This window comes from Trachurus trachurus (genome assembly GCF_905171665.1).
Source record: "Trachurus trachurus genome assembly, chromosome: 7".
NCBI classification, from domain to species: Eukaryota; Metazoa; Chordata; class Actinopteri; order Carangiformes; family Carangidae; genus Trachurus; species Trachurus trachurus.
In genome coordinates this window covers 221,302-235,790 of record NC_139901.1, presented here as the reverse complement: position 1 = coordinate 235,790, position 14,489 = coordinate 221,302, and the positions used below count along the sequence as shown (strand labels likewise).

At 41.7% G+C, this 14,489-nt stretch overlaps 1 protein-coding gene across 2 annotated transcripts in view; it reads left to right on the top strand.

The window, feature by feature from the left end:
* Positions 1 to 150: 150 nt before the first annotated feature.
* l3mbtl1 (L3MBTL histone methyl-lysine binding protein 1) overlaps positions 151 to 14,489 on the top strand; it is a 38,750-nt gene continuing 24,411 nt past the window's right edge. For both annotated transcript variants that reach the window (XM_083975039.1, XM_083975038.1), the window contains exons 1-3: positions 151 to 387; positions 2,170 to 2,370; positions 13,506 to 13,693. In XM_083975039.1, the coding sequence (XP_083831165.1) occupies positions 2,208 to 2,370; positions 13,506 to 13,693 (351 nt within the window). In that variant the 5' untranslated portion in view covers positions 151 to 387; positions 2,170 to 2,207. The remainder of the gene's footprint in view (positions 388 to 2,169; positions 2,371 to 13,505; positions 13,694 to 14,489) is intronic.

The following is a 14,489-nucleotide window of genomic DNA, read 5'->3' as shown; positions in this document are numbered from 1 at the left end:
AATGATAATCGGTGTCTCATGTTTTGTGTCGGGATTGCGAAAGCCCTGTCTGCGGTGCCGACATGACCTACATCCTGCTAATTATATAATAAATGGTTTTTCATCAAGGGTTCAGTACTAGACTATGGGGGGAATGAAGCAGCTCTGGGTGACGGCTTTACACACACACCGCTGTTGATGTGTGAAGGGAAGAGGAGAAGAGGAGGGAGCGGCTGTTGATGAGCAGCCGTCAGTGGAAACGGCAGTGTGCTAGTTGTGTCTTCACATCGACCATAACTGGAAGTGGAGGGGTTGCACTGAAGTCTTCGTCGTTGTATTCTGGTCAGCCAGCGGTGACTGTCTACGCATGCGCAGTGTGACCCCCGGAGCCGCAGGAGATCAGAGCTGGTAAGCCAAAATTCAATTCTCAATTGATCTACAACCACGGATTTATTTCACATTTATCATTTTCTTTCAATTGCGACAGATACGTTGCATCATTTAACCACATGTGGTTTAAAGGGACAACTGTCAAGTATGGTTCTTTTCTGCGGTAAAGCGTTTTGGCGTTGATGTAATCAACCATGAAGCTTTTCATCTTGAAATTTGTGATAATGGAACGTGTTCAATCAACCTAGTCGAGTTAAATACTTGGAAATAATAAGAGAAAGCGCGCCGACATGAATTAAATATTCTAACATGACAAATGGTTTGTGGTTAAACGTTTCTCTGACATTAGAGACGTTGTCGGTATGGGTGACAAGGCTCATTTAAAAAAAAAAGAGAGAGACTTTGACTGGATTTGAGATGCAGTTTCTACACATTTTAATGTTTCGTTCAAGGGTTTCAGATCCTCCGCCATTTTAACTGAAATGCTGTAATTTAATGTGTGTGCGTGGACTTGGAGGCTCGTGCGTAAATACTTGTGTCATATTATTGCCTGTTTTATTTTAGGTAATGCATGACTGTTAAGTCACACGGGGTCATAAGTGCTGATGGGTGAAATCATCTCTGCCATTTTTTTTTGTGTCAAATTAAAATTACTTTTGTTATTTCGTGGGGGGGGGGGGCAATAAGTTTTTTTTTTAGTTTTTTTTTCAATAATCAATAGGCTGTATCAGAGGCATTTGGGGGGAATTGGTGGGGGGAATTAAAACGAAATGAAAGTGTATCAGCAGAAGATCTAATGTTATCATAGGTAGGCTAATAAATAGGCTACATTTATTCAGAAACACAGTAGGTACTGCAGAGTATATCTTCATTATATCATCTTGAATGCCTTCCTGTGGTGTATTCCAGACTAATAACATTATTGTTACATGATCACATGATTAATTAGGGTCCAGGGTGCCATTCCAAACGTTTACTTTCATGTTTTGGAATGCCGGCCCTTGACTATTTTTTGAAACGGAGTGCCATTCCGAACCTGAAAAAATGTTCGCCATCGAAAGGATTAGGGCACCTGGCACAGCAAAAGTTCTGGTAGTAGCCTACAGTGGTTAGCAGAGTATCTGCCTCCGGCGCGGGAGATCGGGGTTCGACTCCCGGAGGAGGTGCACTTTAGCAAAGACTTTCTTGGCCTCTACCTGATCTTTTCACTAAACTTGAAGCAGAAGTAAGCGATCCGGTCGTTCTTGTCAGCCGATGGAGTTAGCAGTCCCCGCCCTCGTCCCTACGTCACCACATTCACGCGCATCCCTTGGCTGCACACACAGAGAGGACCGCCCCTTTATGCCGTTCTCTCTCCTCATTGGATAAAGCTTGTAGGATACAAGGAAAGTTTTCTCCTGGGCTCAGAGCAGAGCAGAGTGACTGACAGACCCCGCAGGAAGTCAAACACAGAAACACGAGAGAATCCGGTCAATTTTTAAAATAAAACACATTCGGAATGACGGCCCTTCTGGGATTTTCGGAATGACGGACTGTCGGAATGGCGGTCGCCCCCCAATTAATTCTGAGAAAATGTTCATGTGAATCCAACCAATGTAAACAAAACAGAAAGTCAGTTTCATAGCCCCAAATCACATACATCAACTTGACTTCTTCTGCTTGATCTGGACATATGAAAACATTGTTATAAAATGTTCAAACTTCAATACCAAAAATGTGTCCTGTTAAAACTGTTAACCTTTTGCCTTGGTCCCCTTTCGCCCCAAAGAATACATTTTTATACTGTTCATACTGTTTCAGTGCTCTGGAGTAAAGGACAGAGGGACGGGGATGCAGTTATGAGTGCCAAAGTGAACATGGAGGCTCCACCCAAAGAAGATTGTATATCTTTAGACTTGTCTTCCTCGTCCCCCAGTGAGGCAGTCCTCATCTGTGGGAGTGATGGTGTGACTAAAAAGGTGCGGCCCCATCCCCACACCACCACAGCTCTTCTCCTACCAGGTGAGCAGTTACATACAACACAGACCATGTACCATGTGCATGCATTGCAATTGCATATCTCTACAGATGTACTTTCTGTGCTGATAAACATTTCTCATGGTGTAGGTTTCTTTAGTGTATGTTCATATTTGTGTGTTTGCCATATAGCCCATTTGTTCTTTTATCTATATATTATTTGCCTACTGGCCCAGACACAACATATGCAATTTACAGATTAGCTAACTGTGGTGCAATTACATTTAGCTGTGTGGTGTAAAAAATAAACAATACAAATAGAATAATACACCTTAGCAAAGTGTTCTGAAACAACACCTCTGATCCCAAAAACCCCAGAAAAAGCTGAGGGTGAAATATAACAATCAAAAAAGAATGACCCTTTTAACATTATTTACATCCACGCAATGGGATGCTTTATTTTGTGCCTGTGTCATTTAAACTGTGTGATCAAAATTGAATACATTATTAAATGGTTTAGGTGTTATCTTTGCAACACAGATGTCCGTGGATGAGTGTAAACACAAGGAGTGGTATGCAATTCAGTCCATATTCTCAGTTATAGTAGCATTGTCCTGGGTCGCAGGCTAACTAGACCCCCTGCAATTTGCCTATCAGGCTGGGAAGGGGGTAGAAGATGCCAAACTTTTTATCCTTGATAAGATTTATAAGCACCTAGAGAAACCAAATTCACACGCAAGACTTCTGTTTGCTGACTTCTCATCAGCTTTTAATAAAATGCAACCGCATCTTTTAATCAATCATCTTGATGCTTATTTTAATCTTCCTCACCAGCTTTTGCTTCTTATTTATACTTTTTTAACGGAGAGGAAGCAAAAGGTTTTAGTAAATGGAGCTATATCAGATGTCCTGATATCGAGCACAGGATCACCCCAAGGGTGTGTTCTTTCACCCCTTCTTTTTATTTTATACACGGATAGTTGTAGGTCCATCCAAGAGGACAGCTATTTAGTTAAGTTCTCTGATGATACAGTTCTTTTGTCCCTCCTTCAAGGGCCTGTATCTGGTCACGGGGTGCTCTTACAGCATTTGTCAACTGGTGTGACATGAATTTCCTAGACCTCAACGTGTCTAAAACAAAGGAAATTATCATTAACTTTGGAAAAAGCATTGTACTAAGCCCCCTGCAAATCTTATTCATGGTAAGGAGGTAGAAATGGTGGCTTCATACAAATACTTAGGAACTGTTTTTGACTCACAGCTAAGATTTGATGTCAACACAGATGCCATTGTTAAGAAAGGCCAACAGAGGACTTACCTACTCAGGAAGTTAAATTCATTCAATGTCAGTAAGAGGATTCAGTCCTTGTTTTACAAGTCTTTTATTGAAAGTATCCTGACCTTTTCTTTTATCTGTTGGCACAATAGCTTGGGTGTTAAAGACAAAAATTGTCTGAATAAGATTGTAAAGGTGTGCTCCAAAATAATAGGGGTGCAGCAGGATGACTTGAGTTCCCTTTGAGATAAACGTGTGGCTAAAAAAGCAAAAGCAGTTATTAATCGGCATGACCATATCCTGTCATCTGAATTTGTGCTGATGCCCTCAGGGCGCCGTCTTAAAGCTCCACTACGGAAAACCAACCGTTACTCCAGATCATTCATCCCGTCTGCTGTCAGACTCTTAAATCTAGACCCAAGCTTCTGGAAATAATCATTTTTATCTTTATTTTTGATTATTTATTTATTGATCTATTTATTTTTGATTTTTTTTTTTTTACACGCTGGAAGGCCAAACGAGAGACAAAGGTCATCTTTTGCTTCGCCGCGCTTCCAAAGCGTCCAAAGCTTCCAAAGCGTCACCAGACAAGAAGTTGAGCCCTGGTTAACTTTAGGGTACTTAGCTATGACGCGGTTCGGCTGCCTTTTTTTCTTTCTTTTTCTTTTTGTATTTCGGCTCCCCAATGACCAGCGCGATCGAACTTTGACGTCAGTCACGTGACGAGCGACCAAAGCGGCTGAAAATATTTGCCATTTTGGAAGCTGTCTTGTCTGACGCCCCCCCTCGAGCGTTTTTGACGCTTTGGAAGCTTTTGGTGTGAACGCACAGTTAAAGCAGAAGTAAGCGATCCGGTCGTTTTGGCTAATGCTGCGTTCCAGGCAGGCTTTTGAAACCGTAAATTACAGCTTCAAGTCACAACTTACGACTTTGTAGCGTTCCAGACAACCCACTCGTGTTTTTCCGACCTGTTTTACCTGTGAAAGTCACTATAACGGCCACTCGTAACTTCTGACCCGTGAACTCGTACCAGATCGAACTGGTACGACTTCACAGGTCGGAAAAACACAAGTTACGGGCTGCCTTGAACGCACCATAACAGTCCTCGTCCCTACGTCGCCACATTCACGGTGTCCCTTGGCTGCACACACAGCCCTGCATGCCGTTCTGTCTCCTCATTGGATAAAAACTGTAGGATACGATAAATGTTTTCTCCTCAGCTCAGAGCAGAGCAGAGTGACTGACAGACCCGTGTTTCAGTCCAAACACTCTATGTAAGTGATTGCTGTCGGAAGATATAACTATTTAAGACTTATATTACAGTTTTTCTCAATCGCTTTGGTGCTTTTCTCACATCACTCTTAACATTTGCACAACAGTTAGTGCATTTCTCAGAACAATTATTACAAACTGCAAAACCTAGTGGATGACCTGCAAAAGTGCGTCACTTGCTCAAAATGGATAGTTCATCCCTTTAAAAGCAAGTACTCATGTCAGTGAAACTGTCAGTGTCGTCAACATGAGAAGTCCTGACACCATCGTTTATGAACAAGATGGTCAAATGGCTTTGTCATGTTTTCATTAGGACACTTTATTCTCTAAGTGTGTTCCAATGCAAAAAGTGATGATACCTGAAAATGCTCAAGACACTATACACTACTTGTACAGCCATGTGAAAACTACAGTAAAGTTACACATTACTGTATTTAGTGGAGATACTGAATATGTATGTTTCACATTTCTACTGCATATGCTCTTTGCAATTCTGATTTGTTCACAGCATTGTGCAAAGGAAAAACACACTACAGTCAACTACAACAAACATAAGAAACACTCTTTGGGTACAACTTTACGTAAACAATGCTGCAGTACATATAGTAAGTGAACCTACAGAGTACTGTAAATCATTCCTGCACATCCAGACGTTCCAGTCACATTTTCATCTACATCACTCTGTCAATTGTAGCGATTGAAACAGATTCAATATTCCCAAAGATACAGTAATGTCATCCTTACATTGTATCTCTTTCAACCTTATGCCATTGTTTGTAATCACCATCGCACAAATGTCTTGTTCTTGTAGCAGAGTAAAAAGGGCTCAGTCTCTTCACCTCTGTGAGGTTGTGTTGTAATCCTATGTGATGCAGAGTAAAATTACAGTAATGTACAGTACATGTACTGCATCAACCATTATTACTGAAGTGTACAATACTGTAAAAGTGCTTCCTACTTGTAAAATGCTGTAGTACAGTACCGTACTGTAAAGATGTGGTTGCTGTAATACACTACAATACAGTAAATCTGTTCTCTAGTGAAGCTGTAAGTCTAAATGTAAATGTCCCACTGTATCTTACAGTAATGCCTGACACAATGACAGTAGTGCAGATTGTTTAGTGCTGAATTACTGTCCAATACCATACATACCTGTTGTTCCTTACTCTACAGTAAATGTTTGAATAATTGAATTCACAGCTTCTCCCAACATTTAAAACTAGTTTGACAGATTTTGAAAACGAGTTCAACAATTTTGTATGTAATGACTCAAGCACTGAAATGAGGACTATTAGTTTTATAGGGAAAGACTATTCAGCGTTCAGAAGTATAGTTCATTTTGACTGACAGGACATAAACAAATGATAATGTTGTAAAACAGCAGAGAATTGTATGAAAGCAACTGATACATGTCCAAAAGCATTTGCAATTTGTTCAGAGGAAGGAGAAACTGCTACTATGATGTGGACAGATGACTACTGTACATGTTGTGGAGGTTGAACTAATAGTTATGAGAACTTTCATTCTGATCTGAGAAAAGCACCAAAGTGATTGAGAAAAACTGTAACACAAATATATCGCTTCCTTCTGCTTTAAGTGAGTAAAGCAGTATGTCTGCACATGCAGTATAGAGTATATTTGCTTGTAGATGGTAGGAGTGTTGGTGTGTTTGTATGTGTATGCTTATCTTGCTAAGTGTGACATGCTTTAGATGCACTCTCTGCTTTTTCTGACTGGTGCTTGTTATGGTAATCCTAATAAGTCATATCCTTTGGAGGGGTGTTTATATATATATTTTTAAATCTTTTTATTATTTTGTTATTTTTCTTTCCTTTTCTGTTCTTGTCTTCTAAAGTGATATTTTCATCTGTTTTAGTGTTATTTGTTTAGAGAATTAAAAACTCAGAAATACAATAGTTAATTAAAAAAGACCCTCACACTCTTGCAGATGATTGGATTGCTGGCAGGAGGCCACTCTGCAGTGTTACACAACATTGGTACATTATAGTTTTGAGAAACATTTCCTTTACTTTCATGATCAGATGACGATTGTCTTCTAGTATCTCATCGCTGGTCCTACAGGATACAGAGAAAGTTATACAATTTAGCATTGTAAATGTCCTAAGATTTTACCGACCAGATTTGGAAAATTATCTAATTAAATAAATGAAAACATTTTATGATGTAGGCCAAAAATTTGCTTCCTCCTTTGAAAGACCTGCAGCTGCCGTTCTCTGGGCTGAGTGAAGTAAAAAACAAAAACAAATGCTCTCTTACTTTAGTCTGTGTCTGTCACAGGGAGCTACTTCCTGTCAATCAGTTGATCCCTAACTTGTTCCTCTTTGGAGATTGGAAGTGTTATAATTCACCAATATTAAGCCCCGTCCACAAGAATACGCGGCTTCACTGAATCCGATCTTTTTCTTAATCGTTTTGAAAAAAATCTCCGTAAACACGGCATTGTTTCCAGAAATATCTGCGTCCAAACGGATCCACTGAAAACGACCCAAAACGCTGTAGTACATCCTCCAGGCGTGTGTGGAGCCACACATAAACACTTAACGTTTTTCTCAATCGCTTTGGTGCTTTTCTCAGATCAGAATGAAAGTTCTCATAACTATTAGTTCAACCTCCACAACATGTACAGTAGTCATCTGTTCACATCATCGTAGCAGTTTCTCCTTCCTCTGAACAAATTGCAAATGCTTTTGGACATGTATCAGTTGCTCTCATACAATTCTCTGCTGTTTTACAACATTATCATTTGTTTATGTCCTGTCAGTCAAAATGAACTATACTTCTGAACGCTGAATAGTCTTTCCCTATAAAACTAATAGTCCTCATTTCAGTGCTTGAGTCATTACATACAAAATTGTTGAACTAGTTTTCAAAATCTGTCAAACTAATTTGAAATGTTGGGAGAAGCTGTGAATTCAATGATTCAAACATTCACAGTAAGGAACAACAGGTAGTATGGTATTGGACAGTAATTCAGCACTAAACAATCTGCACTGCTGTCATTGTGTCAGGCATTACTGTAAGATACAGTGGGACAAGAACTTTTTTACATTTACATTTAGACTCACAGCTTCACTAGAGAACAGATTTACTGTATTGTATTGTATTACAGCAACCACATCTTTACAGTACGGTACTACAGCATTTTACAAGTAGGAAGCACTTTGACAGTATTGTACACTACAGTAATAATGGTTGATGCAGTACATGTACTGTACATTACTGTAATTTTACTCTGCATCACATAGGATTACAACACAACCTCACAGAGGTGAAGAGACTGAGCCCTTTTTACTCTGCTACAAGAACAAGACATTTGTGCGATGGTGATTACAAACAATGGCATAAGGTTGAAAGAGATACAATGTAAGGATGACATTACTGTATCTTTGGGAATATTGAATCTGTTTCAATCGCTACAATTGACAGAGTGATGTAGATGAAAATGTGACTGGAACGTCTGGATGTGCAGGAATGATTTACAGTACTCTGTAGGTTCACTTACTATATGTACTGCAACATTGTTTACGTAAAGTTGTACCCAAAGAGTGTTTCTTATGTTTGTTGTAGTTGACTGTAGTGTGTTTTTCCTTTGCACAATGCTGTGAACAAATCAGAATTGCAAAGAGCATATGCAGTAGAAATGTGAAACATACATATTCAGTATCTCCACTAAATACAGTAATGTGTAACTTTACTGTAGTTTTCACATGGCTGTACAAGTAGTGTATAGTGTCTGGAGCATGTTCAGGTATCATCACTTTTTGCATTGGAACACACTTAGAGAATAAAGTGTCCTAATGAAAACATGACAAAGCCATTTGACCATCTTGTTCATAAACGATGGTGTCAGGACTTCTCATTTTGACGACACTGACAGTTTCACTGACATGAGTACTTGCTTTTGAGGGATGAACTATCCATTTTGAGCAAGTGACGCACTTTTGCAGGTCATCCACTAGGTTTTGCAGTTTGTGATAATTGTTCTGAGAAATGCACTAACTGTTGTGCAAATGTTAAGAGTGATGTGAGAAAAGCACCAAAGCGATTGAGAAAAACTGTAAGACAGAGAAGAAGACGGAAAGTCCCCCGCTGTAATTCAATAGAAGAAGTCCCCGCTGTATTCAAACTCAAACATGGATTAAATGTTGACAGGGAGTCGTGTCAGAGTAAATATGACCATCAGTGATGATTAAACAGGCGCAATTCAGCCGCAGCGTCTGAGAGACCCGGCGGTAGTCGGCCGTTGTTGTTGTTAGGCTACGTTACGTCCATAGACTGTGTAGCTGCTGTAGCGGTGTGTCTCAGGTTACAGGTAGAGCGGTGGGGGGTATAGCCCCATTTCCACGATGCGGTACGGTACGGGTCGGTACGCTTATTTCAGCGTTTCCACTATGCGGTACGGTACGGGTCGGTACGCTTATTTCAGCGTTTCCACTACCATGGAACCGTACTGGTCCCATGGTACCCGTTACCATTTTTGTAACCCTTCTGGTTGGGGTACCTAGCACACAGGACCCAGGACCAATCCCAGAGTTGGTGATTGGTCGAGCATATGGCGTCATCGCGCAGCGCGACGGATATCTGAAGCACAACAACACAACCGGACCGCGAGCCAGTGGCTAGTGTCCTAGCCTGCCCTACAGTAAAAATGCATGGCACATAAAATAAGAAGAGGAGTAAAGCAATATAGCGGCAATATATATTTAAGCATCAAAGATGTTCAATCAAACCCACATAGTTTAAAACAACGTTCAAAACACACACAGCCAGTGTCACAACTAAGCATAAAGTCCGCTAGCTTAATGCTAATGTATAATGTAAAACACCATAGACGGGCTAACAGAAATGGGCTCCGTCCTCATCCCAGGGGAGAAAATGAGCCAAGTAACGTATCCACACGGTTTTAGAGGTTTATCGTTGGCTGGTTAAATTCTTTTTAGCAGATTAATGTTAGTCTCAACGGTTTGTTTGAATGAAAAGTGAGCAGGGCTGCCTCTGGGCTACGTACCGATATCACCACATTTACGTAAATAAATAAATGTTTTACAATTAACCGATCAGTCTAATACATTTTATTTTGTTATGTCAACATGATTACTGTACATGGCAAAGATTATTACCACTTTATGACTTAAAATTGGTCGGTATTTCTATGGGAGTCCTATCGCCACTCTCAATCGCTCTGGTCTGGCACTCATGGGCCAGACATTGGGCTGGTTTCAGATACATCAAAACAGGTGGTCATGCTGACAGTCCCTTATAGACCCATACTGTCACCGATAATGTGCCAAAGTGCATGCCCAGTAGATGTTATACAGCCATGTCAATCTGGCCCAGCCAGTGACTTCCATGAAGGGTTAGGGTTAGTTAGCTTATTTTCTATTTAAAAATGTATTTAACCTTTTGTATTGTATTGTAACACCACCTGCTTAGAGGACTCCAGATGGAAATTAGCCCACGGGCTACAATCTGGCACATTTGCACGTACTACGGTACATGTTTTATTAATGTGCACTGTCCTGACTTCTAAATAAATAAATCAAATCAAGGGACTGGATGGCCATCTAATGGCGCATTTCCACTAGCACGGCACGGCTCGGCTCGGTTTGGTTTGGTTGTGTTTCCATTACAACTGAGTATCACTAGTGCCGCCGTGACGTCATTTACAAGGCGCCGAGCAACGCTCTAAACTCTGTAAATATATAACTTTAGCAACATTTGAAACATTTTCAGGCGAGAAAGTAGTCGTTTAGATCCCCAACGTGTTGAAAATCTGACTAAATACCAGCTGTTTACAATTTTGTTTCGACGAAGTCGGCGTCACTAAAGCTAGCCGTAGTGAGCAACGCACTTCCGGTTATTTTCACAAAATAAAATACCCGTTGCCTTTTATCATAGGGAAAGCCATTACGATAGAATTGGTGCTTTTACTTTGTAAACAGGAAGTGAACCTACCCTCGCTGTAGCTAGCTTTAAACCGCCGTTTTGACTCCTATGCTCTCGTCCCGTTAACGGCATTTAACCGTTCAATATGCCTTACCGGAGAGTCTACCAGCTCTGAGATCGGCCTGGTTCATTGTAAAACATTTATTTATGTAAATGTGGTGTTTTCTGTGTGTACAGACCCCAAGGCAGTGCTGCTCTTCTGTCTAACCACAAACAAACTTCTGCTACAGCCACAATTGTTAGATTTCATCAATGAGACCAACATTTATCCCCTAAAAAGAGTTTAACCAGCCGGTGGTAAACCTCTAAAAGCCATCGGGTAAGTTAATTAGCGGTCGTTTTCTCCTCGGGGTGACGATGGTAGGCTGGCCCGGCGGAGCACGTCAGGAGCCGGGCTGCTGTCTCTATGATGTCGCAGTCGCTGCTCGGACCTGGAGCTTCACTTCTCCCAAAAACATCGGGGCAAACTTCTAAACAGCCGTCGTTTGGATAAACTAACCGCACATTGGGGATCTAAACAGTTACTTTCTCGCATGAAAAAATATTAAAACTTAATAAAGTCACGTAATAACAGGCTTCAGCAGGAACATTTCTGTTGTCGGTCGTCGCGCGGTTATGATGCTTCCAGTGACGACACTCATCGGCCAATCAGTGGAAGGCAGTCGGCTGACGTCACCTTTTAGTAACGCTTCGGCTCGCTTGGAACCAGGGCTGAGGTGATACCAAAAGTGTACCTGGTTGCAGGTACTGCGTGCTAGTGGAAACACGCAAATAGTGCGCCGAGCCGAAGCGCGCTAGTGGAAACGCGCCATTAGATGGCATCCCAAGCAAGAAGGGCCAATCACTACAATCAGCCAAGAATGAGTGGCCCTTATATGATAAAGATGAGAACTGCATACTGTCAGTATCTTGGGAGGTATGGATGGAGGACAACAGTGAGAGGGGAGATGAAGAAAAACACAGAGCTGGTAGCCTGACAAGCCAGACTGTAATTAACATGTCTAGTCTGGCAACGAGCGGTAGACCTCGGCTGAATCCAGGGGGCGGGATGAAGGCTGTCTTTCAAACTGCCTCTGCACGCAATAGGGTAGCGCTACGACCAATCAGAGCAAAGAGCAGGATGACGTTAGCCTGACAAGCCAATTAAAATGTATGTCGTCATGGCGTTAAGCCGCCCAACGACTCTCTAAACAGATAGAGCGCTGTGATTGGTGAACACAAACGGTGTTCGAGACTCAAAAAGTTCCTATGGCTCGTTTCTAGACCCACCTACGGAGCAAAGAGATTTGCTGCTGCTAGGGTGCAGCTACATTTCTAGGCTACAGAGCTGGTAGAGGAGCGCTGCAAAAAAGGGTTGGTGGGCATGGTGCTTGCCCATCAAAGTGGGGATGAGTGGCTTTGCAGGAAGCTCTCCTTGCAAAGATTATAGCATCCAGAGACAGAGGAGAACGCTTCAAGATGGCTGTGGATCAGGAGGAACAAACTGGACTAAATGCTTCATGGGCCGGAAACTGATCACTCCAAGTCAGGTCGCCTGGGCAAGATTATCTGAGGGTAAAAGATTCAAATCACCCTATAATACCAGGTAGTATGTAGCCTGGCTCTGTCAGCCTATTTACTTCTGCTCAACTTTCATTTCTCTTCAGTACTCCGCCTGGGATTGAAATGCTTTTGCAGCGTTTCTCCTGCAGAGGGTCTATCGCCCAATAGGCAAACAGAGGGAGTAGCTGAGGACAATGAAGTTGAGGTTATGCACTTCGTTTGAAATTGTAGTTCAGTAATGGCGCCAGAGATGTTTGCAAATCCATTCGTGCCACTGTTGCAACTTAAATATGTTGAGAAAAACCTGCAGCTATCATTGACGGACATCTAATACACACTCACTTTGTTCTGCTCACTGCAGTGGGGGATGGTTGTTGTTTACAGCATGCAGCTTCATTACGTTCCGGCTGGTTCTGGGGCATGACATGTCACCTCCAAGATTGGGTAAATGCAGATCCAATAGTTTGAAACCTCAACAGAGTAACCCCCTACCAGGAAGTAAACATCTCTCAATGGAGAGTGGCTAGTCTCTTTGCACAAATTAAATGAAGTGCAAGAGACTGGTTAGGACCAGGCTGTAGCTACTATTACTATCATTACAGATGATGTGCCCAACCAAACACCCACAATGTTTGATTTCATTCACTGGAATTATGTCTTTATCCAAGAATCTTAAAATGATAATAACACTTAATGTCATGTTACATAAGTCATAGGGCACACGTGTGGGTTAATGAAAAGCCAAAGGGTAGGGGTAGCCAACTAAATATATAGATATTAGACTACAGAAACCATCTGTTATCATGTATCTGGATGGATAGTTAGTAGACCAGAGACTGACTGACTGTCTGTCTGTCTGTCTGACTGTCTGTCTGTCTGTCTGTCTGTCTGTCTGTCTGTTCATCTATGAGAACATCCATGCAAAGACAGTACAAAATATAGCAAAAAGATTTATTCAACATGAATGTGAAATAAGACATACCACTAAAGTAAAACATAAAAAGTACAATTTATTATATTATTTCTGATATTTTCTCTCTTTTCATAAAAAAATACATGATGCATGATCAATTATGCTCTTCAGGTGAGAAAGCTTATATTATCAGATTCCATTTCTCTTCAGCTCGTGCTCCAAGCCATCAGAAGGTGGATATGACTCCAACTGTTGCTGTGGGAGACCCAGGGAAAATAGGGAGGGCAGGTCAGACAACCACACCCACCCTGACAGCACAGATGGGTGGGGCTTGTAGCATTGTCCATGTCCTAGAGTGGAAGGAAGGAATGGCCATCCTGCCCAGCAGCAACCTTAAGGTAAATGCTCTTTCAAACTGAAGTGTTATGATCTGCCACACTACTTAGATGCAGAGGTGGCAAAAGTACTCATATTCTGTACTTAAGTAGAAGTACAGATACATGTGTAAAAAAATACTCTGGTAAAAGTAGAAGTACTGATTCAACTCCTTTACTCAAGTACAAGTAAGAAAGTACAGGCTCTGAAATGTACTTTCAAAGTAAAAGTAAAAAGTAAAAATAAATTTTTGCCGTTAATGAAACCTACATCCTTTGATAATTTTGTTAAACAAAAAAAGTTCAGACAGAATAATCAAGATTGAACTGACCAGAGGCAGTGGTTCCCAACGTTTGGGCCGCCACAGACTCTCACTAAATAATAATAAGAATTTTTAAACAGCGTTTCATCACCTCTCATCTCTGCCAGTCAGTCCACCTGCCGTCTCTCTCGCGTGCGGTCGCACCACACACACGCGCACACACGCGCGCGCGCGCGCGCACGTACACACAGACACAGGCACATGGACAGGCTGCGCTTTGCCGCTCGTAAACGATAAATGTGCTATATTGCGCTGATTGTACAGTGTTCAACCCCCCCCCCCCCCCCCCCCCCCCAGTCGGATGGTCCGACCACCATCGCTTCCTTCCTCCATGCAAGCTGCCTCCATGTTGCTACTACAGTAGGCTACAAGTTGGTAACTCGGTTCTCTCTCTACTGCCCCCCTCCTCCCTCCCTCTTCTTCTCCCTCTTTTCCTCTCTAGTTCACGTATTTTACCGGTGCTTTTACGTCATGTCAAAAAAAAAAAAAGTAATGAG